Below are 25,140 nucleotides of genomic sequence, written 5' to 3'. Positions count from 1 at the left end.
TACGGGGTAGAGCTACTATGAAAATATAGAGAATGATAAAATAAGATTATCAAATAATAAGTAAAGACGGTCAATGAGCGCTTTACCACCCAATGTGCGATTTTTCGATGCAAATTTGAATTTAGTCGAACTCCAATGCGGGTACCGAACATCGGGTGGGAAATCAAAATAAAATAAGTAAAGACAAAATGAAAAGAATTTATTAAGGTAACGACACAATCATATCAAATCAATCATTATCTAAAATGAATCTTTTTATCATTATCTAAAAATAAATTTAAACAATACAATATAATAACATTTACATAACAATCAAAATTAAAAATAATAGATTCAGATGAATTCAATATCATCAATCTGCATCCGTCCCCTGATTGGAGAGGCGTAGGGTGGAGGGGGTTTGTCACTTTGTGTAAGAAAGATAGGGTGTGAAAGGATAGTCTACTTTTTGGAGTATGGTCAAAGTGAAGTACATGAGGATGAATTATTAGATATGATGTGACATACAATTACTTTTACTTTTATGATTAAGTGATGCATCAAAAAAGTTGTTACATCATTTAAGCTTTAATTTCTAATGGTGTGTGGGAAAAATATTTTCTAAGAAAATGGCATGTAAATAAAAAATATTATTTGAATAGTATCGATAGTTTAAATAAATACTATAATAGGCAGTAGCATTAGTAGTGAGGATAGGCTGACAAGGTAGATGAAGAGGATATTATAATCAATATGAAATGTCAGTGAAACTTTTTTTTTAATTTCGTTACGGAAAAGGGTCAAAATTGCTCCCGAACTATATGAAATAGACAATTTATACCCTTCGTTACATTTTGGGATAAAAAATGTCCCTACTGTTATCCTAAGAGGCCACAAATACCCTCAAGAGTTAACACCCCAAAATTTTGTTGACGTGGCAAGCCACGTGGGACTAATCCTTCCACCTAAGCGTTGCCAACTAGGATTCACTACAAAAGAATCAACTAGGATTCACTACAAAAGAACTAGACCTTTAGCGGCAACAACAGTCGCCACAAAAGCCCAGAAAATCGTCACTAAAAGTTTTTAACATTAAATTCTAATTTTGTGTTTTTTTCTTCATTGTTTTTAAAAAACCAAATATGATATCGATTAAGTAGGAGTTGAAGACACTATATGTTTTATTTTTATGTCATATGTAAATGTATAAAATGTACAATGATGCATTATATATATATAGTAGGAGATTTGAATCGAGAAGTAATTTTGATTATTTTTCGTAATAATATTGGATGTTGCAAGTTATTTATTTTAGAAAATTAGGTCGCAATCGAAAATTAATTATCATATTTTTTTGTTGAAAAAATAGGTTTTACTAGCGAATGGTTATTGGAGTCTTAGTCGCCACTAAAAATCACTCATAACCTTTAGTGGCAATATTTTGGGATTTTGTGGCGACTTTGTCGCCACTAAAAGTCAAGTTCTTTTGTAGTGAATCTTAGTTGGCAATGCTTAGGTGGAGGGATTAGTCCCATGTGGCTTGCCACATCACTAATAAATTGGGGGTGTTAACTCTTGAGGGTATTTGTGGTCTCCTGGGATAACTGCGGGGGTATTTTTTATCCCAAAATGTAATGGAGGGTATAAGTGGTCTATTTCGCATAGTTCAGGAGCAGTTTTGACCCTTTTCCGATTTCGTTATTAGGAAAGTCATTTTCTCATTTTAAACAACTTAATTTTCTATAGAAAATGTTTTTTAAATATCTTGATCAAACAAATATGAAAATCTAAAAATATTTTCTCATACCCACACACCCTAAACGTTAGGTCTTTTCTTGAAGATCAAACAGTTCATCAAGACGCCAAAATTTAAGAGTTAGTGTCAATATTATTTAAGGTAAATTTAAATAGTTTTTGCTATTAAAACTAATTACTTTATGACGAATACCACTTTGCAAAACTAAATATATTCTTGGTCACACATCTTATCGTAAAAATAGTGAAATAGAACATGAAAGTGTAAGCTCTCAAGCAGTAGAAAGCAGTTTAAGATTCTGACCACGTGCCTATGGAAGAATGAGTAACAATATTTCTGCTTGTGTCTAAAATATTACAGAAATCATCTACTTACAGTCTTATATCATTCACACTAACAATATTTCTTGAGAAAAAATATCTATAAATTTGGTCCTCATGCCTTTACTTTGCTTCCAGAATTGGTAGTGAAAATCAGTTCAAATTTATCTGAAGTTTGTGCCTGTTGGTCTCTAGCAAACGATTATAGCAAGAACACACCTCATCCTGCACAATCAATTTCCAACACATATTAATATCCAGAAAGACATTTACATTAAAAAAAAAAAGTGAATAATTGAAAAGGATATAATAATACTTACAAGTGGAATAAGCCAATTTTGAGGCAATGCATTAATCTCATCCCTTATCAGTTCATGTGTCAATATATTTGAATTTGATGCTAATAATGTTGCTGCTGCTCCTACTACAAATGCTCTCAGACTCATTAACCTCACATCTGCTTCAATAAACAAATTCTTTGTTATATAATTTGCTCAAATTTAAATGCGTTACTCATAGTTACGTCTAATATTCATTTCTTTCAACACCATTTAAACAATACATATTCATTTGACGGATTGAATTATGACTCGTTTATTGATTCGAATGAAATTACGTACCTCCAAGTGTACTCATGATGATTTCAACAGTTATGGATTTGGCGTACATTGTTCTTGAAAGATCTCTGCAGAATCTTGACAAGAAATATCTGATGAACTGAATAGGAGTAACAAAAGTGACAATCCTTCTAAATTGTTTAACAACACAGTTTCTCATCTTCGTTATGATTCTTCCACTACATTTCGTACAACTCTCATAATCTGATAAATCTGGCTGATCTTCATTTTCTTCCAATTGCTCAACAGCCAAATATAAGCATGCGACTCCCAGTAACTTTGCTACATCGAATCTTTCATTCTACATACAAAGAATAATTTTTTTTTAAAAAAAAAGTGAAATGAGACGAACAAATTGAAACAGACGGAGTATTACTTACTTGTATTGGCATTGATGAAAGAAACCTATCAACATAAACCACTGCTGTATAAACTGTGACTTTTTTGACTCCAAAAGGTCCTCCTGTCTGCACATATATAGAAATTTCAAAAAATTTCAAAAAATAATATCGAAATGGGGTTTTCGATTTTCAATTAATTACATGAACAATGTGGTGAATTGCAGTATGGCGAACTTCAAGAAGCCATGGATGTTGGGTTGTTCTTGAAGAAAGTTGGTTCGTGAGCCCAGCATTTGCAATTGTTTCTTCTGTTCTAAACATATTTTCGACATAATCTTCATTATCTTCTCCAATATCAGTTTTCTCTTCTGCCAAAATTTGTTTAGCGGCGAATCCTTGAACACTTCTCAAAATACCACCCCAATCTTGTGCCATTTTTGAGAAAAATTAAAGAAGACAGAAAAATGGGTGGCTAAATCTTGAAACAGGGAGATATGCTTTTGAGCTCTAAAAACAGGGGATGTAACTCATTGAAAAACAGAGTTTTAGAGGGAATTTTGTAGATATAACAAACGGATAATGCATATATTAGTTATATGAGGGCTTTTAAATTATCAACCAAACGTCATATTAGTTTATGCACATGAATAACTTATTTATATCAACCTATCAAATGTTTTTATAAGTTATACTAAAATTATTCATGTAATTAATACATGAATAATTTATTTCTTCTCCGACTACTAAACGACTTCTAAATGGTAAATTTTGCATAGCACTTTTTGGATTCACTAGTTAGAATTTCTAATCGTGTCATCACCCTTAATCATAGGCGAAGCCACCTTAGGTGAAGGGTGGTCCAATCCAGGGGTGGCTGATAAGGGTTAAAAAAAAGTCATTGGCCTTAGGCCCCCAATTTTAGGGGGCCCCATTTTTTAGTTAATTAGGTAGGATTAAACTAAAAAAAAAATTAGAACTAAGACAATAAATGCAAACGACATTAATGAAGTGATAGTTATGACAATTACTTTTTACCTTTTCAATAAAAAGTTGTGTATTTTTTTTTAATGTACAAGTTATCTCTTTTCTTTTTTTTTACCTTATTCTTTTTTTAATTTTATTTTTATATATTCTATCCTCCTCTCTTCCTATCTTCTTTTTTTTCTATCTCTCTTAGGGCCCGTTTGGCCATGTGATATGGTATCATGATATGGAATCATGATATGGTATCATGATATGGAATCATGAGATGAAATTGAAGGTTTGTTTGGACATGCGATATGGAATTTTTGTGTTGTATATTTTCTCATAAACATAAAAATTCCATAAGTTGTAAAACTATTAAAATAGCCCAAATTGTTTATTCAATCTTATCAAATAAACAAAAATTATAAAATCGCATAATAAATTATTACAAAGTTATTTGTTCTTCAGTTAAATAATTGTTTCATCTAACTTTAATTTAATAAAAAAATTGAACATAAATTGTACTTGATATGCTCATATCTCTCAACTACTCTTACAAATAACCTATAAAGTAGGAAAAAAACATACATTAGTGAGCAAATATTAACTTAGAAGTTAAATGCACTAAGATAAAAATTAACAAACATCACTAACTTCTAACTATTTACAAGAAAAATCAATAGTTAAATATTATTGAATAACAAAATTTTATAAAGTTACCACAAGTTTGAGTCAAAAACACTTCTAATAAAATTTAATCAAACAAATTATAACTAGTCCACTTGACTAAATATTAATAACTAATTGATCAAATTTTCCCAAGTCCTCAATCAATTGGACTTGATATCCTTCGGTCATGTGAACGAACATTTTGCAAATACTAAGATTAAGAAAGTGCGGCACCGCCAATGAAAATTGTTTTTTATCAATATTATGCTTAGTCATAAGATTAAGACGTTTTTTTTTATTATGAAAAATCAAAAAAGTATTACTCCCTTCGTTCTCATTTATATTCACCAAATAAATTTCTACTTTATCATTTATATTCACCAAATTTAAAGTGATAATAAATTTTATATTGGTGAGAATAATAAATTTTAAAAAGTAATGATGTAATTATAAATTTTATTTACATATGAAACAAATGATTAGTAGATATAAATGTGGGGTTGTTTTAACAAAATATAAGCTCATGGATCAATTATTGTATTAAAATATCTCAAATCATGATATGGAATCACATGGTGATTCCATATCATGGTTTTTGGAGAATATGGTATCACCTCTCATGATATGGAATCATGAGATGGAATCAGCGTAAAATCGCATGTCCAAACGCTGATTCCATCTCACGACACCATATCGTGATATGGTATCGCATGGCCAAACGCCTACTTATTCAAAGTTTAAGAATTTACTTGTTATATTGATAGTTTATATTTTAAATTTTTAATTTTTTTAATTTTTTTTTAAGGCCTCTAATTTGATTTTAGCCTTAGGCCACCAACGGGTTTGAGCCACCCCTGGTCCAATGCACACCCTTTGCCCAAAATTATGAAGTGTAAAGAGGTTAAATATTAGCTATTATGAGTTTGTATTTATTTTTTCACACTTTTAACATAACTAACAAGAAAATTTGTGCACCCTTCGCAAATTTCTAGCTACGCCACTGCTATTAACTATGAGGCAACTCTATTTGAAGTATAGCGGAGAGTAATTTTTAAATTGTAACCATAATTAGATTGATAAATTTGAACCTTTTTTTTGTAAAATATTTTGCGCACGTGAAATTCATTGTATCCATGCAAGAGTTCTATTGAGTTGACTTTCAAACAAGTTTTAGTTGATGTGAGAGAGTTGCTCAGATGATAGACATTTTTCACCTCCAATTTTTTAGCTCGAATCCCCCCAAAATTCATTTTTATCATCTAACACACCTTAACTTTATTGTATCCCTCATTTTTAATTATATTTATTTAGATCATATACAAATATTTCTAAAAAAAAATTAATTTATTTTTGATTGGTGAATAAATTATAATACTTGGTGAATAAAGTTACTTCAATATGCACATAAATTAGTTTAATACAACAATAACAATAATAACATATCCAATATTATCTCATAGTAGAGTTTGAAAAGGGTAAAGTGTATTCAATCCTATTCTTATTTCATAGAGATAGAAAAACTATTTTCAATAGACCCTCAACTTAAATAAAACATTTTCAAACTGTTTTAGAAATAAAATACAAATATAAGAGCAATAACAATAAGAAAATAATGTAAATTAGAGAGCACAACATACAATAATAATAACAACAAATAATACAATAATCAAAATCGATGAACATGAATTATCAGTAAATAGGAAGAGGTTGATGAAAAAACTTTTAGAAGAATTCTCATTATAGTCCATGAAAGATCAATAGAAAAGGTCTAAAATAGTAAATAGTTCCTAATATTTCTGCATGTGTCCAAAATATTACATAAAACAGCTAATCACAGTCTAAAATATCAACTTATGTCAAGTTTGTGCCTGTTGGTCTCTAGCAAACAATCATAACAAGAGCACACCTCATCCTGCACAATCAATTTCCAACACATATTAATATATAAATAATTACAACATTTAATATATTATGACTTATATAATTTCAACATGTAAGTGAATAATTGAAAAGGATATAATAATACTCACAATTGGAATAAGCCATTTTTGAGGCAAGGCATTAATCTCATTCTCTATTAGTTCATGTGTCAATATATTTGAGTTTGATGCCAATAATGTTGCTGCTGCTCCTACTATAAATGCTCTCAGACTCATTAATCTCACATCTGCTTCAATAAACAAATTGTTTATTAAAGTAATTATAGTTCACCACTCATTTGTTGACTTGAACTATAGTGTACCCAAAATACAAATATTCATTTGACGGATTGAATTATGACTCGTTACCTCCAAGTATACTCATGATGACTTCAACAGTCTTGATTCTGGCATACTCTTTTCTTGAAAGATGTTTGCAGAATTTTGACAAGAAATATTTGATGAACTGAATTGGAGTAACAAAAGTCACTATCCCTCCAAATTGTGTAACAACACTGAACTTTAAATTCATTATGCTTTCTCTATAATTCCTACTGTTCACAGATGCTGATAATCCTCTTTGATCTTCATGTTCCTCAAAAGCCAAATATAAACATGCAAATGCAAGTAACTTCGCAATCGGCAATATTATTGGTTTCTACAAAAAAAAAAAAGAAGTAAAGTTAGACGAAACAAATTGAAACGGAAGGAGTACTAATCAATGGAATACTTACTTTTGGCACTAATGAAAGAAACCTATCAACATAAATCATTGCTGCGTAAACTGTGATTTTTCTGACTCCACAACGTCCTCCTAACTGCATATTTTCAAAAAAAAAAAAATGAAAATAATAATAATAATGAAATGGGGTTTTCGATTTTCGATTCATTACGTGAACAATGTGGTGGATTGCAATATCGCGAACTTCAAGAAGCCATTGAAGGCTGGCTGTTCTTAATGGAAGTCGGTTATTGAGTCCAGCAATGGCAATTTTCTCTTCTTCTTTAAGCATGTTTTCGACGTAATCTTCATTATCTTCTCCAATATCAATTTTTTCTTCTGCAAAAAATTGTTTAGCGGCGAATCGTTGAACACGTCTGGAAGTAGGTTGTTGATATGCACTCATTTGAAGATTTCTGAAAATATCACCCCAATCTTCTTCCATTTTTCTTTTGATTTTGAGTTGTTTGATCAGTTATTTCTTGGCCATTTTGTGTTTATATAGAGCAAAGATGAACTGTAAAAACAGAAAATCAAAGAGGACGGAAAAATGGCGGCTAAATCTTGAAATGTGGACTGGAGTTTTTGAGCTCTAAAAACAGGGGATTCTTTTTTTTTTTTCCTTTTCAAAACAGGGGATTTAACACATTGAAAAACAGAGCTGGAGGGAATTCAGTAAATATAACAAACTAGTACTAATTGTTTTCTATTCTGATTTATTTTTACGACGAGAATCTTAATAGCTCAATTCGATTATGAAGTATACATAGTATTTATTTTTTTCGTTTATGAACACTATTATACATATAGTTTTAGTTAGTACTCACTCTATATGAATATGGTTAGGCTTAAACCAATTTGATGACAGTTCAAGCAAATGACTTAATAAATGAAAGATATAAAATATAACCAATGAATAAACGAACTATAAGCAGAGCTAGAGACTAACATGTATTATGGTGTAGTGGTGGAACTGCTCATTTCAAATTTGAAAAAATCCTAGTATAGAAAAAGTTCTACGAGGAGCATCACCCCCGAATGGACCCTGTTGGGAAGAAGGAGAACATATAAAGTAGTTTTGATGATTGATAAAGTGAACATGGTTCACTATTTGTTGTCTTATGTGTACTCTATCAGGTGAATCAGATTCTCGGATATGACTACAGATAACCTGTACAAATATGAGAGATTGCGGCAAAGAAGAAAAAGTGCAGAAATAAATGAGCAAAAAAAGAAATAAAGAAAGAACTGAAATACAGGAGCAAAGAAAATATCACCCCCAATCTTCTGTCATTTTTTCTTCTTCTTCTTTTATATCTTTTTTTTTTGGAGCTATTTCTTGGTGATTTTGTGATTATATTGTAAAGTTATGAATGTACTAGTAATGTAGGGATTAGTTATAAGTGAATTTATGTGTTACTTTATGTAAATATTAATTATTCCACATTCTATCTTGCATAAAATAATACATAGATTCCTTTATAACTTATGCATATATTAGTTATGTGGGTTTCTAAACAGACAACCAAATGTCATATTAATTTATACATGAATAACTTATTTTCTATCTACTCACCAAATGTCATATAAGTTATATGAAAATTAAAACATGAATAGTTTATTTCTTATCCGGCTACTAAACGATCCGTAAGTGATTAATGTTGCATCCTAATAGCACTTTATTGGATTCACTTAAATTTTAGGTCCGTCATTGCCCTTAACTATAACGTAACTCTATCTGAAGTATAGTGGAGAATAATTTTTAAATTGTAACCAAAATTAGATTGATAAATTTGAACCTTTTTTTTTCTAAAATATTATGCACTCGTGAAATTCATTGTAATTTGTATCCATGCAAAAGAGTTCCATTAACCTGACTTTCAAACAAGTTTTAGTTGACTTTCAAACCGTTTGAAAAATAAAATACAAATATGAGAGATTGAGAGTAATAACAATAACAAAAATAAAATAATGTGAATTATATTAGAGAGCATTACACAATATGCAATAATAAGAAAAGTAATAATAATAATTAAAAAAAATTGAAGAACATGAATTAGTCCAATATTCTTCAGAAGAAAAATAATAAATAATTTCATAAGTAAATACGGTACATAAATTTTCAAGTTTCAAATTTAAACTTCAAAATTTATAACCAAACAGGGCATTTTAACATCATGAACAGTAATTAGAGGATGCATGTTTTCCAAATGAATCATCAGTAAATTGGAAATATTAATAGAAAAGGTCTAAAATAGTACTCCCTCTATTTAAAAAAGAATGTCCTAGTTTGACTTGGAACGGAATTTAATAAAAGAAAGAAAACTTTTTAATCTTGTGGTTCTAAATTAAAGTTATGTCAAATGTACCAAAATGCCCTTTAATCTTGTGGCCTTAAACATGTCATGTGAAAAGTTGAAGTTAAAGTGTTGCTAAAAAAGAAAAGGGATCATTCTTTTTGAAACAGACTAAAATGGAAATGAGATCATTCTTTTTGAAACGGAGGAAGTAACTATTTCATAATATTTTATGCAAACCGAGTTTCATCAAAACCTTACACAAGAAGCCGAGCTAAAGAGTTTCCGCATTTCGATCTTGTATCAATATTTCTGCTTGTGTCCAAGAATATTACAGAAAATAGCTAATTACAGTCCATGAAAGACTAATAGAAAAGGTCTAAAATAGTAACTATGTCATAATATTTCTGTTTGTGTCCAAAATATTACATAAAACAGCAAATTACAGTCCAAAATATCAACTTATGTCAAGTCTGTCACTGCTGGTCTCTAGCAAACTATCATAGCAAAAACACACCTCTTCCTGCACAATCAATTTATGACTTATATAATTACAACATTTAATTTACGAGAAAAAAGTGAATAATTGGAAAGGATATAATAATACTCACAATTGGAATAAGCCCTATTTTAGGCAAGACAATAATCTCTTTCTTTATCAGTTTATGTGTCAATATATTTGGATTTGATGCCAATAATGTTGCTGCTGCTCTTCCTATAACTGGTCTCAGACTCATTAATCTCATATCTGCTTCAATAAACAACTTGTTTATTAAAGTAATTCGCCCAAGTTTAAACAGGTTAATTATAGTTTACGACTCATTTTTTGAGAATCGCATCTAACTATGAAATATAAATATTCATTTGGCGGATTGAATTATGATTTGAACGAAATTACCTCCGAGTGTACTCATGATGACTTCAACAGTCATTATTCTTATATAATTCGATGTTGATATTCCTATTAGACGTTCATATTCCTCAAATTGCTCACAAGCCAAATATAAACATGCAATTGCCAATAACTTCGCAACCGGAAATTTTGGATTCTACAAAAAAAAAAAGTACAGTAAGACGAAACAAATTGAAACGGAAGGAATACTAATCAATTGAAAAAACAGAGCTGGAGGGGGCTATCTCGGAGTATCTATTCTCTTGAAACTATTCAGCTTCGGTGTCTACTTTCCATAAGCAAGAACGAACGAGCTTTTTCGAGTTGTTCAATAGCCCCACGCAGAGTTGTGGAAACGCTTGTTTCTTCCATATTTTGGACCTTAGCTCAATGGAAGAATATGTTACTATTGAAACACAAAAGAATTGAATTCTTAGATCAAAACACTATGTATGGATGGTATGAACGACCTAAACAAGAATTCTTGAATAGTAACAATCAGTTAAGATGTTTACGGCCAAGAAATGCTGGATTCTATTTTGAATAGGCTGTTTTTTATTCTGATTTATTTTTTCGACGGAAACTTTGATAGCTCAGTTGATTGATGTCACCCCCGAGTCTATAACCTTGACGTGACCGGTACTGGAAACTATTGTTGGTCCTGAGCGAACCCTTGGTTTGACTAATTATGATACATATGACTCAATAGAATACATGGAAGCTTTAATAGATGAGCATTTAAATCTATTAAAGAACTTAAAACAATGTTTGAAAATACTTAATATAAATAGTTAAACGTTTAGCAAAAACATTTGAGAAAGTACTGAAAACTCTCTAACTATGTCGGTCCATGAAGTATCTACTGTCTAAAGATAGGTGATGGGACAAGACCCACGACACCTCAAAATATTACTAAAACCAAACAATAAACTAGAGTCTTCCGAAAGTAAGAAGGTCTCATCAAAATCTGACGAGCGGATGATGTGATCTCAACGGAATGCTTGTTGATGATTTTAAGTACCTAAATCTACATCATGAATGATGCAGATTGAATGACATCACTACATTGAATGTGGCTTGAATGTACGAGTATGTAATAGGATTGAATAAAGCAAATAACTGAACTGAAGGACTGAAAGCAACTCAACAAAATCAATAAATGAATTTGAAGTGAAAACCATTTAAGTTTTACAATAAAATATGCAATAAAAGTAATACGAAAATAATATACTTTACTCAGTTGGGGAGCCTCTCTAACCAACAACCACCAATATGAGTCTAGTGATGATACAATGTTTCACCCACCCTGTCAGAGTCATCATATACTTTGTCACAGAATAGGATGCTAACTATAACAATGAATGGATGAGCCTTCTTGCGGCAGTGATGAGTCGCCCGTAAGTCCTTACGATCCTATTTTGCACTGGCTACATAGTTTATGGGGCTTGAGTTAAAATGAACTCTTACCCAAATCGGTGCTCAATACTATTCCCAAAATAATCAATATCAGGATCATGTACAAATATTTTTAAAACAATTAATTTATTTTTGCTTGGTGAATAAAATTACTTTGATGTACACATAAATTAGTTTAATACAACAATAACAATAATAACATGCCCAATATTACCTTATAGCAAGATTTTGGAGAGGGTAAAGTATATGTAGTCTTGTTCTTATTCCATAGAGATAGAGAAATTATTTTCAACAGACTCTCGACTTAAGTAAAACATTGTCAAACTGTTTGAAAAATCGAATACAAATATAAGAGCAATAACAATAACAAAATAATGTGAATTAGAGAACATTGCACATCATACAATAATAATAACGACAAATAATACAATAATCAAAATAGATGAACATGAATTAGTCCAAATGAATTATCAGTAAATTGGAAGAGGTTGATGACAAAACTTTTAGAAGAATTCTCATTATAGTCCAAAATATTACATAATTCATGTTCCTAATATTTCTGCATGTGTCCAAAATATTACATAAAACAGCTAATTACAACCCAAAATATCAACTTATGTCAAGTCTGTGCTTATTGGTCTCTAGCAAACGATCATAGCAAGAGCACACCTCATCCTGCACAATCAATTTCCCACACATATTAATATATAATTACAACATTTAATATATTATGACTTATATAATTACCACATGTAATTTACAAAAAAAAAAGGTGAATAATTGAAAAGGATATAATAATATTATAACATATGATTATTTTTTTTAAAAAAGGCGAAAAGGACATAGTAATACTCACAATTGGAATAAGCCATTTTTGAGGCAAGGCATTAATCTCATCCCTTATCATTTCATGTGTCAATATATTTGGGTTTGATGCCAATAACGTTGCTGCTGCTCCTACTATAAATGCTCTAAGACTCATTAATCTCACATCTACTTCAATAAACAAACTGTTTATTAAAGTAATAATTCGCCCAAGTTTAAACAAGTTAATTATAGTTCACGACTCATGTTGTTGACTTGAACAAATTATGTAACTTACAAAATCTAGTTACGTCTAATATTCATTTCTTTCGACACCATTTAAAGAAAACAATACATATTCATTCGGCGGATTGAATTATGACTCGTTTATTGATTCGAATGAAAAATTACGTACCTCCAAGTGTACTCATGATGATTTCAACAGTTATGGATTTGGCGTACACTTTTCTTGAAAGATCTCTGCAGAATCTTGACAAGAAATATTTGATGAACTGAATAGGAGTAACAAAAGTGACAATCCATCTAAATTGTGTAATAATATTGGACTTCATACTCATTATACTTCCTATATAGTTCGATGTTGATATTTGACATTCATATTCCTCAAATTGCTCACAGGCCAAATATAAACATGCCATTGCCAATAACTTCGCAATCGGCAATATTGGTTTCTACAAGAAAAAATAGAAGTAAAGTTAGACGAAACAAATTGAAACGGAAGGAGTACTAATCATCAATGAAGGACTTACTTTTGGCACTGATGAAAGAAACCTATCAACATAAATCATTGCAGTGTAAACTGTTATTTTTCTGACTCCAAAACATCCTCCTATCTGCATATATATATAAATTTCAAAAAATGTAAAATAAAATGAAAATAATGAAATGGTATTTTCGATTTTCGATTCATTACATAAACAATGTTGTAGATTGCAGTATTGCGAGCTTCAAGAAGCCATGGAAGGCTGATAGTTCTTAATGGAAGTCGGTTAGTGAGTCCAGCAATGGCAATTTTCTCTTCTTCTTTAAGCATATTTTCGATGTAATCTTCATTATCTTCTCCAATATCAGTATTTTCTTCTGCCAAAATTTGTTTATGGACGAATTCTCTTTCGTAATCACCTCTGAGAATATCTTGTTCATTTGAACTCATTTGAAGATTTTTGAAAATATCACCCCAATCTTCTGCCATTTTCTTTTTCTTTGGAGTTGTTTGATCAGTTATTTCTTGGAGATTTTGTGTTTATATAGAGCAAAGGAAAACTGTAAAAACAGAAAATTAAAGAGGACGGAAAAATGGCGGCTAAATCTTGAAATGTTGACTGGAGTTTTTGAGCTCTAAAAACAGGGGATTCTTTTTATTTTTCTTTTCAAAACAGGGGATTTAACACATTGAAAAACAGAGCTGGAGGGAGTTGAATTAATAAAAATCAATTTTTCTAGTTCTTATCTCGGAGTATCCATTCACTCTCGAAACTATTCAGCTTCAGTTTCTACTTTCCGTAAGCGAGAACTAGCTTTTTTGAGTTGTTCAATAGTCCCCACGCAGAATTGTGGAAACGCTTGTTTCTTCCATATTTTGGAACTGAGCTCCATAGAGGAATATGTTACTATGAAACACGAAAGAATTCAACTCTTAGATCAAAACACTATTTATGGATAGTATGAACCAAAAAAGAATTTTTGAATAGCAAACAACCAGTTCAGATATTTACAACCAAGAAGTATGGATTCTCTTTAAGGGTACGCTGTTTTTATTCTTATTTATTTTTACAACAAAAATCTTAATAACTCAGCTTGTTGACCATTACTTTTGTGAGAATTTAGTTATTCAACTTGTAATTCTTTTTCCGACTCCCCAGTATTTATTTTTTCAATTCCATTATGAATTAGTATACCTATAAAAAGATCTCTTATGATACATTATTTAGTTGTCCGATACATTATAAATGATACATTGCTTATTTATTTTGGATACGCTAAATACATGTATCTAAAGTCTAAATTCTAATGGGAAAAAGCATTGATCCGCCCCTGAACTTGTACAGAAAAGTCAGTTACACACTCAATTTATCATGATGACCTATTACACACATATACTATTTAAAAGTGAATTTATTTACCCCCTAAAACTGACGTGACAAAATAAAATAAAATAAAAACAAATCATGCGCGTTAGATAATTATTAAAGTAAAAAAAATAATTAAAAAATCAGAATTATCCTTATACCCCACCCCCCACATCTCTTCTACTTCATGCCCCACCCTTCTCATCTTCTTCACACCCAAATAAGCTTAAATGAATCGGTAACAAGAAGCAATGTAGTAACAAGTTACTTCAAAAACACCATTTTTTTTACCCATAAACCTCCTAGCAATAAATCAAAACAATACCAGGTGACTTAAGATTTGTGGGTTTTGATTTGTGTTTGTTCATGTCATCGGTGGGGTAAAAATTTGGGGGTTTCTCAATTATGCAGCTATGGTGAGACTTTTTTAGTAAACAAGATGAGCGATCGATTGAAAAGGGGAAGAAAATTATTTTCCTATCATTCCTATCTTTTAAGAAACCTCCGTGAAGAACATAGAAAAAAGAAAAATAAATGTGTTCGGATTTGAAAAATATTTGCAATTGGAAGCTCGATTTTCATGGTCAATCAATGGAAGAAATTGAAGCAATCTTCTTGTGGTTCATTTTGGAACGGAAGAAATTCTTTCACCATACGAATTCGAATTTCGGAAAGTTTTCTTGGCGGCCATTGTAGAAAGCTTCTTCTTTGCAATTTTGTTATGAAGAAGATATAATTATTAGAAAATTTTACTAATTAATTGAAACTAATTAATGTAAAATATAGCTAGCAAAAAAAAGTTAATTAATAAAGAAAAAAAACAAAAAATTTATAATTTTTAACATGACGCTGACATATCGTTGATGTGGCAGCAAGTGTAATACACCACATACTATGAGAGTTGTGCTACACCTCTTAGGGTGATATTAAATTCACTTTTAAGTAGTAAAAGTGTGTAATGGATCGTTATAATAATTTAAGTGTATAACAAACTTTTCGAGACAAGTTCAAAGGACAATTAGATACTAAATTAGTAGCATTTCTATAAGTTACCCTATTATAAATTGCAAAACAAGCTTTCTCAAGTGATAGAAGTACCAAAACTTTCTTTAAAAAAAAAGAAGAAGCTAAATACGGAAGATATTTAAATCTTTCTTTACAAAAGTAAAAGATTAAATATGATCAAAGAAGTATTTGTAAGAGGTGATTAAACAGAGCATAACACATTTCGAGGACATGCCTTATATATAAAAATTTGGAGATCGAGAATTAGGATAGAAACTTTAGTAGGTAATCGATTGTTGTTTAGTTTCCTTATCAGTATTGTTTTTATTACTATCATAATGTCTTATCTTTTGATTTTATTGTCTCTTTAAATTCAATTATCATATTATTTGTTATTAATATTGCTCTCTTTTTCGTTGTTTATGAGCTTTTCACTACTATATTTGTTTGTATACTTGGTTTATATGCGAGCCGCGAGCCTATCAAAAAATAGAATCTTTACCTTCACAAGGTACTCTTTCTGTCCCTAATTATTTGTTCATTTTTTCTTTTTTAGTTGTCCCTAATTACTTATCAAATTTTACAAATCAAGAAAAGATAATTTTTTTTACCTATTATACCTCAAGCCTCAATTAATTACTTTGAAAAAAGTAAACCTTCTTGAAAATCTTAAGTTTTTAATTCATTCACTTCATAATTAATAGGGGTAAAATGGTAAACTCACTATGTCAATCATTGTTTCTTAATATGTGTGTCAATTCAAAAGTGGACAAGTAATTAGGAACAAAAGGAGTATAAATAAGATTGTATATGCGTCATCTTTCTTCTTCATATCCCACTTATGAGACTACACAAATATGATATTATTGTTATTCTTTCCTTTCTTAAGAAATACAAAAATGAAATACGCTGTGGTTAAAATTACTTCAAGGTGTGTAAATTAGTTCAATACAACAATAATATCGATAACATTTTCACCGTAGGATTTTTTTTAAAATTAACTGTATGTAAACCTTTATTCCTATCTCATAAGAGATAAGAGACTATTATGATAATTTTACTATTTAAATAAAACTTTTTCAAGTTGTTTGAAAAATGAAATATAAATACAGTAAAATTTCACTAAATTAATAATTTTTTTAAGATAATATTTTCTCCGATTTCGATTTGGGCTAATGGAAAAATTACTCACTTCGATAAGATAATATATTTTCAAAAGACCCATATGATTTTATTTTATTTTTGTTAAAATTTAAATCTAATTGAAATCCATAATACTTTTTGAGTTTCGGTGGTTCCACGACTGCAAATCTTTTTGAGTGCATGTGAAATGATCTCTTTTGTATTCATCTAATACTTTACGTATTTGATTTCTCATTGTTTGATTTGTCATTGTTGATTTTGTGATAAATAAGAAGCCATTTTCACTTAAGCCAGAATGTCTTTTAGTAAAGATACAATGAATAATATTTTTGTGACACCTTATAAATGAGAAGCCATTTTTTGATAAGGTTTCAAGAAATTTCCTATGTTGCTCATTTAGTTTATTTCTCACCAAAATGTTTTTAGTAAAGATACAATGAATAATATTTTGTAATACCTTTTTAATGAGAAGCTATTTTGAGATATAATTTTAAGAAATTTCCTATGTTGCTTATATAGTTTATTTTCCCACTATCATACATTAAATGTTTTTAGCAAAGATACCATTAATAATATTTAATTATTAAGAAACAATGAATTTATTTTTATAATGCATCATTGAATTCTTGAATTTATTTTACAATAAATTATTTAATAAAAAAAAATATTACAATGAATCACAAATATATTGTACTTTTATGTATAAAGGTAAAGACGCTTTTCGCTTCACCAGAATAATATTTTTTTTTATATGAATTCAATAAATATGATACATAATTTAATAAGATACAATGATTCTCATATATGCATTGTACTTTATGTTTAATAAATTTATTTTTTATGTAAATTTAATAAATATGATATCACCATCATCAATCAAAATTAATAAGTTACAATAATTTTAATACCTCTACAAAGCAATAAAACACACGCCACTCAGTTCCGTAGAGGGGAAACTACGCACGTGCAACTCTCACATGAATCCCTAACGAAATAAACGGCTAAGATTTCTCCACGTCATCATCCCTACCACAGCCCCTGCCCCGAATATTCGCAGCCACCCACCCGGAATATCTCATTTGCGTGAAGAGAAATTTTCCTCAAAATTTATTATTAGATCTATAAATAGCAGAGCCATTTTCTCCACAATTTTCTCCCTTTCTTTTTCATTGTAATCTTGTGATTTCTCTAGATCTTCTCCTTTTCTCAATTTTGTCCAAAAAGTTTCTTTATGGATACATTGTTCTTCGATATAATCAAAAAGTTTGATTGCTCTGTTTGTTCAACGCCAGCTTTGCCTTTTGATTCCTTTCTTTTTCATCGTCTGAGTTTTAGTCAACCTTGTATTTGCTTCTAACCTTTGTTACCTGGAGGCTGGAGCTGTCACCATGGGTAGAAGTAAGTTTACGCTTCCCTTATTGTGAAAATATATCGATTTTTTGAATTGGGTTGCTGTTATTTCACTTGTTTATCGTGAAATTGAATTGGGCGTTGACTTGTTTATTGTGGAAGAGAAATTAGAGAGTTTATTTGAATTGGGTTTTTGCTATTTTGCTTGTTTATCGTGAAATTGAATTGGGTTTCTGTTCTTTTACTTGTTTATTGTGAATTTTTTTTAGAGAGTTTATTTGAATTGGGTTTCTGCTATTTTGCTTGTTTATCGTGAAATGGAATTGGGTTTCTGTTCTTTTACTTGTTTGTTGTAAATCCTTTTTAGAGAGTTTATTTGAATTGGGTTTCTTCTATTTTGCTTGTTTATCGTGAAATTGAATTGGATTTCTGTTCTTTAATTGTTTGTTGTGAAAAGAAATTCTTAGAGAGTTTAATTGAATTGGGTTTCTGCTATTTTGCTTGTTTATCGTGAAATTGAATTGGGTTTATCTTATTTAACTTGTATATTGTGGATTTTTTAAGTGAGTTTATCGTATTGGGTTTCTATCTTTGAAACAAATATTAATCTTTGGGTTCAATTAACTTCATGTTAATGAAATGTTAGTATTTGTTTTTGATAACAGTAGGATCTTGATGGGTGAAGCACCAAATGAAATCCTAATTTTTGGTGGGGTTGGGTAAAGTGTGTTGCTTTGTGGGGAATTTAAATGTTGTATTGGAACTTTAAAGGGAATTGGGAATAAAGGGTGTTTGCTGGTGGAATTGTTTCTCTTTTTAGGAAGTTCACAACGTAGGAATGCTGCTATGCTGGATAGTGATGACACTGATAGCGTGAGTTCATCATCAACTACTCTGTCAGACATGATGTTGTCTGGTTTAGAGGAGGTTCAATTTGATAAGGAGACTGTCCTTGATCAATGCGTGGATGCCCTTTATGAGAAAAGGTTTGATATACTTGAATGCTAGAAGTGATTACTCAATTTTGAAGTTCCCATCTTTGATCATTAGCTCCACTTGAGGTTTTTGTTCTAATGAAGAATAAGGCTAATGTTTCTATTTGTTTGTTGGCTTTAGGGGATCAACAAGAGAGAAGGCTTTGGCATCTATTGTAGAAGCATTCAATAGCAACATACAACATGAATTTGTTGAAAAGAAGTAAGGAAATTTGCCTACTTTTATGAAGTTATATTGGGAAATCTGTTATATTTGCCTCTAAGGCTCATCAGTTTGTGCTAGTTTATATTGTATTATGCTGGCTTTTGTTTGGGGGTTTGGGAGAGGGGGTTGGCTAGCACTGGTATACATTTTCTGCCGTTATGGATTGAATTATAGTCATTTCAGCTACATGATTGTCCAGATGTCAAAGGTGTGTAGTTTAACTAGTCATGCTAAACATCTTTAAAAAATATTCTGCCACGGGGACAGTTGAAATAATTCCGACTACCATGTTTATCCAGATGTCATAGGTGTATAGTCTATAGACGTGTTTCTTCTGTTTATGTGCTTTCACTGATCTAGTTACCAGGCAGTCTGTTTTCATTCAACAGAATTCTACGTTGATGAAGATGTTCTTCCCTATTCTTTGTGGCAGCTAACTATTTCAATAATACTTCTCTAGAATCAACAATTCTGTATAATCATCCGTGCAATGCTATAAAGATATATTTAGACCCCTTCTCCCATATCTTAGTTAGACTTTTCCAGCTCATTCAATATTAGGCTTGGAAAGTACCTTGAAACCTTCAGTTAGTTGCATAGGCATTATTAATATCATTGTAATGGTGAGCCCTCACGGGTTTGCTCATTTGGCGAAGGTTAAGGGACTTGTGTCTTAGTTCACAAGTTCGAGCCCTATGCCAACCGAATAAAGTCCAGTATTTAAGTGTAGAAGGGTAGATGGGAGGGCCCATCAACCCCAAGTTTCCAAGGTTTTGCTCCAGAACGATTTTTCTGTCATAAAAAATATCATTGTAATGGTGATATATTCATCATTTTGGTATTTATATTAGTAAGGAATTTAATTCTATGCGACAGAACAAGCTATGGATTATATTATTGTGCAAATTAGCATGCAGCCACGACTATTATCTAATATCCAGTGAATGAAATCTCTACTAGGGAACTTCTGACAGACTAGCATTGCATTGTGATTCCAGTCCTAGGCATTATTTTATTGCACTCTCTTGTAGTAGGCCTGTTTATCATGTTTTGACTTCTAAGATGCTCTAGGTGCATGTTTCCCACCGTAATAAATTACTTTAATTTATCCTAGAAAAAGAAAAAGATACTCTAGGACCTAGGTACATGTCTTGTTGTGCACTTCTCACAGTTATGTTCTATCCTTCAGGTTTGCCACATTATTGCAACTATGCTTGAGTTCCATTAGACGTGGTTCCTCCAAGGAGATAGCTTTGGCATCTCATGTTATTGGTTAGTCGTTAGTGCTGTTGATTAATTGTGGTCCTTTTACTGTGATCCACTGAACAAATGTTTGAGTTGGAAATTCTACTATTTTTTTGGTTGGGTGATAGGGCTTCTTTCTTTAACTGCTGGCCCTGGGGACAAAGCACACGAGATTCTGGAAGAATCAGTAAAACCTATCTCAGTTGCTCTTAAATCTCGATCTGACAATTCTAAAATATCGTCGGTATGGTCAAAGTTGGTTGAAAATTCTTTTAATTTTAGTGCTTGCTAGCTTGGAGCTGACTGCTGTTTGGTTTTTGTGGTTTAGTTACTGGAGTGTTTGGCCATCATCACCTTTGTTGGTGGCAAAGATCCAGAGGAAACAGAAGAGTCTATGCAATTGATGTGGCAAGTCATCAATCCAAAACTGGGTCCCAATGTATGTTATTCATGGTCATCTTTTCATTTTCTGGAATAGATTATTTACTATCTTATTTTGCTGTATATGGGATGTTTTCTAATGAGTTAATTCTGAAACACTTGATACCTATCAATGAAATCAGTTATTTGCTTAGACAATTCTTAACTTGTTCACAATTGTGTCTGGTTCATGGATCAGGTGGCTACTGCTAAACCTTCACCAGCAATGATAACAGCAGTTGTATCTTCTTGGTCTTTCCTTCTTACGACCATGGATGGATGGACACTTAACCCAAAAAGTTGGCAAGGGTGAGTAACTCTCTTAAAATCCCCATTTGCACGTCTACCTACTCCCCCCCTCCCCCCACCCCCACCCCACAACAACAAAAAGAATGAGAAAGGAAGAGGATCAGGGAAAGAAGAATCGGAAGAACTTGTAACCATGGCATCCTTCCAAGCAAAATTATATTTATTAGAATTATGAGCTGTTGTAAGGTCCTTGTTTGGTGATAGTGCTAGATGCTGAGTTATTTACTCATGATGCAGGTCAATCTCCTACTTCTCAAATCTTCTAGACAAGGAAGACCGATCTGTGCGCATTGCAGCTGGCGAAACACTTGCTTTAGTTTTTGAAGTCGGGAGTCTGGAAAAGTTTTCTGGTGAATCTAAAGGATCTGGTGACAGCTCCACAGATGAAACTAACAAATCTAGGGAATTATTACATATACAGGGATTAAGGGCAAAAGTCCTGAACCAAGTAAGAACCCTTTCGGCAGAGGCTGGAGGTAAAGGGTCAGCCAAGAAGGATCTTAACAATCAAAGGAACACATTCCGAGATATATTGGAATTTCTAGAGGTAATATGGTATCCCATATCTTCAGCTTTCTCTTGCATTCTTTCTTTTCTTTTTGCTGCATTCTGTAATTGTCTTATGATTAACATCAGGATGGGTATAGTCCCGAAACCTCAGCCAAGATTGGTGGACTATTGCTTAGCACAAGTACTTGGGCTAATCTGATACAGGTACGTCTTTTTAATTTTATAATACAACTGGCTGATACGTCTTGTTTCTTTTTAATTTTATAATATAACTGGCTGCACATTTGCTGAAATCATTATTTTTTTGACAGTTAAACTTCCTTAAGCACTTCCTTGGAGGGGGATTTGTGAAGCATATGCAGGTTTGTTTTCTAATCAAAAGCTCCAGTTTTTGGGCTATTGGAATCATTTAATCTTGTGGTAATTAGCTGTTTCCTCTCTAAATTGTGCAGGAAAATGAGTTTCTTCATGATGTATTTGGTTTAACACCAAAGAAGAATCTCCCAGCTTCTCAGCACCGTGTATCTGGAACTGATAAGGTAGCATCCTGAGCTTCTACGTAGCACTTTAATTTGTAACTTTTGCTCTAGAAATGTACTTCTTCCAGATTTAGTTTGGAATAAGAAAGCGATATTCCTTGTTTATTGAGAGATGGACCTACTGTTTAAATTTGAGGAAGCATTTTTAAGATAATGTTCTGTTTTGCAGAGAATGTACAAGTCGCCAAATTCTATCCTTAACAAGGCCAGGACTCAATTTCTAAACAAGCAAAGAATGTTGTCCCAGGCAAGTTGTTTTCCTTTGTGAACACTCTCCTTTTTTTCCCCCCCGAGTATTAAGAAAAATTATTAGGCAGCTCACACTTGGTGGATCTTGTATCCAAGTTTGTGGGGTGTAGGGTTCTTCAACTAAACCTGAGATATAATTTATTTCAGGACAAGAATGTCGGCTACTATGCGGGCGGTGATGAGCTCTAAACAAGCAGTTGCAGCAACACAGTCTCAGCGAAAAAAGGACAATTTTCCTTCGTGTCATACTATTCATTCATAGTCACAGATTTAATGAACAAAATGATTAAAAAAGATAGTTATTTGATCATTTTGGTTGCTACTTGGTAGTATTCCCTTATTTTTCTTTTTCATTATGTAATAAAATACATTTGACTTGTTGCCTCTGATGGAGTTCATCAGTAGTGCATAAGAAATGCCAGCCACTTTCTGTTGAAATTTTTGAAGTAAGGTTTAATTTGGTTTTGTGGGAGTTGGTTTTTTTTAAAGGTTAGCATATTTGGGATTGAATGCCATTGGAGTAATTTGAATACGAGTAGTAAATATAATCTATTAGATTATACTGGATAAGGTAAGACCTAATATTTTTTATCTTATTTTATTTTGACATTCACAATATAATTTGTATTTTAATTAATTTATTTTTGGTAAAATTTAACTTCATATATAAACAGAGAATAATTTCAGTAAATTTTATTATTTATACATGATATTTTGCTATTTCTGATATTGTCTTTGTGTTTATTAAGGATTAACACTTTTAAAAATGATTTGTTATATATTTTAAGCAAATGATGTTTCAATATTAATTTTTTATGATTCTTTCTTATCCAATAATGTTAATATTACACGTAAAAGTTCATTGCTAATGAAAACAAATGTAGACATGCATAAAGTAACTGTTGGTCAAGACAAATTACACTATCATGCAAATGAAATTCTTAAATTATTAGTCAAAACACTATCATGCAAATGAGGTAAAAAAATTTCATATTTGTACCATTTAACATTAATTATTTATTCCTCAAATCATTTTTTAAAATTCTATTATAAATCCATTGAAAAAAGTATCGTCCATTGAGTTTATCCATAAACTTATACTTATTATTTATGTGTATTCCCTAGGTTCTATGAACCTTTTTGGATAAAAATACATCTATTTGTTATGACACTTAATAAGGTGACTTTTGGAATGATTTCTCAACCTATAAATATGGTTGTCCATCACCATTATAAGATACACAATGACATTTGAAGATATTTGAATGAAAATACTCTACACTATTCCCCATATATCTTGTGTCGAAATTACTTGCAGTATATTGCTTATGTTTTACAACACATAAAATATTAAATAATAGGTATATAGTCATAACAATCATTATTTTCCAAATAGATATGTTAAAATTCAAATAAAACAAATAAAATTAAATAGAGGGGGGGTATTATTAATAATTAAAATTGTAAAAAGTATGTAATTAGCCATAAAAGTTGCCGCTAAATATTTTTTATTCGAGGTGACTTTAATCACAACCATCTCATAAAAAGTTGTCACCATAAGTTTTTTTTTGGCAAATTCTGTCGCTGCTAATAATTATTGATCACCACTACAGGATCTTTATTGTGGCAACATAAAGCGCAACTTAAATGTTTTTGGTGGCAACTTTAGTTATTATTTCTGGCGGCTTTACTCGCAGCAAAAAATACCACTAAATGATACTGTTTAGTGGCAACTATGTCGCCGCTAAAAAGTTTATTCGTGGCGACCCTTTGTCACTGCTAATATCATTCAAGTCGCCACTAAAAGCTCTTATTTGTGGCGACCTATATCGCTGCTAATACCATAAAAGTCGCCACTAAAAGGTTTATTCGTGGCGACCTTTGTCGCTGCTACTACCATAAAAGTCGCCTACTAAAAGATTTTATTCGTGGCGACTTCTTTCGCTGTACTATAAGTCGTCACTAAAAGATTTTATTCGTGGCGACTTGTGTTGCTGTTAATACTATATATGTCGCCACTAAAAGATCTTATTCGTGGCGACATAAGTTGCTGCTAATACTATATATGTCGCCAGTAAAGGTTACTATTTATAACCACTGTTGTTACTGGTTGCTGCCTATACTATATAAGTCGCCACTAAAAGTTACTATTTATATCAACTGTTATCACTGCCCATACTTACAAGCCGTCACTAAAAAAAATTATTTGTAGCGACTTCAACGTAAGCGAATAAGGTTCCCGCAAACTCATATGTAAGTTCCCAACAAAAGTTTTTATTTGTGGCAACTATAAATACCTTTATTTCATATATAAGTGTCATGAAAGGATTTTTGTTTTTATGCGACTTTATTAATTTTGTGTGTATTAACCAATGAATTTGAT

At 31.2% G+C, this 25,140-nt stretch overlaps 4 protein-coding genes across 4 annotated transcripts; 1 reads left to right on the top strand and 3 right to left on the bottom strand.

The window, feature by feature from the left end:
* Positions 1 to 2,208: 2,208 nt before the first annotated feature.
* On the bottom strand, positions 2,209 to 3,448 carry LOC125813604 (cyclin-D2-2-like). The gene is made up of 5 exons (XM_049493081.1): positions 3,215 to 3,448; positions 3,053 to 3,139; positions 2,676 to 2,973; positions 2,376 to 2,512; positions 2,209 to 2,280 (listed from the first exon to the last, which is right to left on the bottom strand). Exons 1-5 carry the CDS (start codon positions 3,446 to 3,448, stop codon positions 2,209 to 2,211), a joined length of 828 nt encoding a protein of 275 aa, XP_049349038.1.
* Positions 3,449 to 6,494: 3,046 nt separating this feature from the next.
* Positions 6,495 to 7,733, bottom strand: LOC125813034 (uncharacterized). Its single transcript, XM_049492529.1, has 5 exons — positions 7,461 to 7,733; positions 7,302 to 7,385; positions 6,937 to 7,225; positions 6,679 to 6,815; positions 6,495 to 6,560 (listed from the first exon to the last, which is right to left on the bottom strand). The coding sequence occupies exons 1-5, from the start codon at positions 7,731 to 7,733 to the stop codon at positions 6,495 to 6,497; spliced, it is 849 nt and encodes a 282-aa protein (XP_049348486.1).
* A 4,769-nt stretch (positions 7,734 to 12,502) lies between these two features.
* Positions 12,503 to 13,910, bottom strand: LOC125813025 (cyclin-D5-1-like). The gene is made up of 5 exons (XM_049492519.1): positions 13,632 to 13,910; positions 13,468 to 13,551; positions 13,113 to 13,389; positions 12,750 to 12,886; positions 12,503 to 12,568 (listed from the first exon to the last, which is right to left on the bottom strand). Exons 1-5 carry the CDS (start codon positions 13,908 to 13,910, stop codon positions 12,503 to 12,505), a joined length of 843 nt encoding a protein of 280 aa, XP_049348476.1.
* A 4,108-nt stretch (positions 13,911 to 18,018) lies between these two features.
* Positions 18,019 to 23,229, top strand: LOC125812952 (uncharacterized). The gene is made up of 13 exons (XM_049492434.1): positions 18,019 to 18,333; positions 19,106 to 19,271; positions 19,402 to 19,482; positions 20,675 to 20,757; positions 20,859 to 20,974; positions 21,059 to 21,169; positions 21,350 to 21,459; positions 21,697 to 22,006; positions 22,096 to 22,173; positions 22,281 to 22,331; positions 22,422 to 22,508; positions 22,678 to 22,755; positions 22,905 to 23,229. Exons 1-13 carry the CDS (start codon positions 18,324 to 18,326, stop codon positions 22,944 to 22,946), a joined length of 1,323 nt encoding a protein of 440 aa, XP_049348391.1. The 5' UTR covers positions 18,019 to 18,323; the 3' UTR covers positions 22,947 to 23,229.
* Positions 23,230 to 25,140: the final 1,911 nt, after the last annotated feature.

This window comes from Solanum verrucosum, unplaced genomic scaffold (genome assembly GCF_900185275.1).
Source record: "Solanum verrucosum unplaced genomic scaffold, falcon-dt-bn FXZP01000235.1, whole genome shotgun sequence".
NCBI classification, from domain to species: Eukaryota; Viridiplantae; Streptophyta; class Magnoliopsida; order Solanales; family Solanaceae; genus Solanum; species Solanum verrucosum.
The sequence above is the reverse complement of the archived record's forward strand: the minus strand, read 5'-3'. Positions and strand labels throughout refer to the sequence as shown.

Coding starts and splice junctions, on each gene's coding strand:
- LOC125813604 (XM_049493081.1), bottom strand. CDS start 3,448: ATGGCACAAGATTGGGGTGGTATTTTGAGAAGTGTTCAAGGATTCGCC. Junction 3,140..3,214: donor CAATTCACCACATTGTTCAT/GTAATTAATTGA, acceptor ATATATGTGCAG/ACAGGAGGACCTTTTGGAGT. Junction 2,974..3,052: donor TTTCATCAATGCCAATACAA/GTAAGTAATACT, acceptor CTTTGTATGTAG/AATGAAAGATTCGATGTAGC.
- LOC125813034 (XM_049492529.1), bottom strand. CDS start 7,733: ATGGAAGAAGATTGGGGTGATATTTTCAGAAATCTTCAAATGAGTGCA. Junction 6,816..6,936: donor CATCATGAGTATACTTGGAG/GTAACGAGTCAT, acceptor TTATTGAAGCAG/ATGTGAGATTAATGAGTCTG. Junction 6,561..6,678: donor AAAAATGGCTTATTCCAATT/GTGAGTATTATT, acceptor TTGATTGTGCAG/GATGAGGTGTGCTCTTGTTA.
- LOC125813025 (XM_049492519.1), bottom strand. CDS start 13,910: ATGGCAGAAGATTGGGGTGATATTTTCAAAAATCTTCAAATGAGTTCA. Junction 13,552..13,631: donor CAATCTACAACATTGTTTAT/GTAATGAATCGA, acceptor ATATATATGCAG/ATAGGAGGATGTTTTGGAGT. Junction 12,569..12,749: donor AAAAATGGCTTATTCCAATT/GTGAGTATTACT, acceptor TTGATTGTGCAG/GATGAGGTGTGCTCTTGCTA.
- LOC125812952 (XM_049492434.1), top strand. Junction 20,975..21,058: donor ACAATTCTAAAATATCGTCG/GTATGGTCAAAG, acceptor TTTGTGGTTTAG/TTACTGGAGTGTTTGGCCAT. Junction 21,170..21,349: donor ATCCAAAACTGGGTCCCAAT/GTATGTTATTCA, acceptor TTCATGGATCAG/GTGGCTACTGCTAAACCTTC.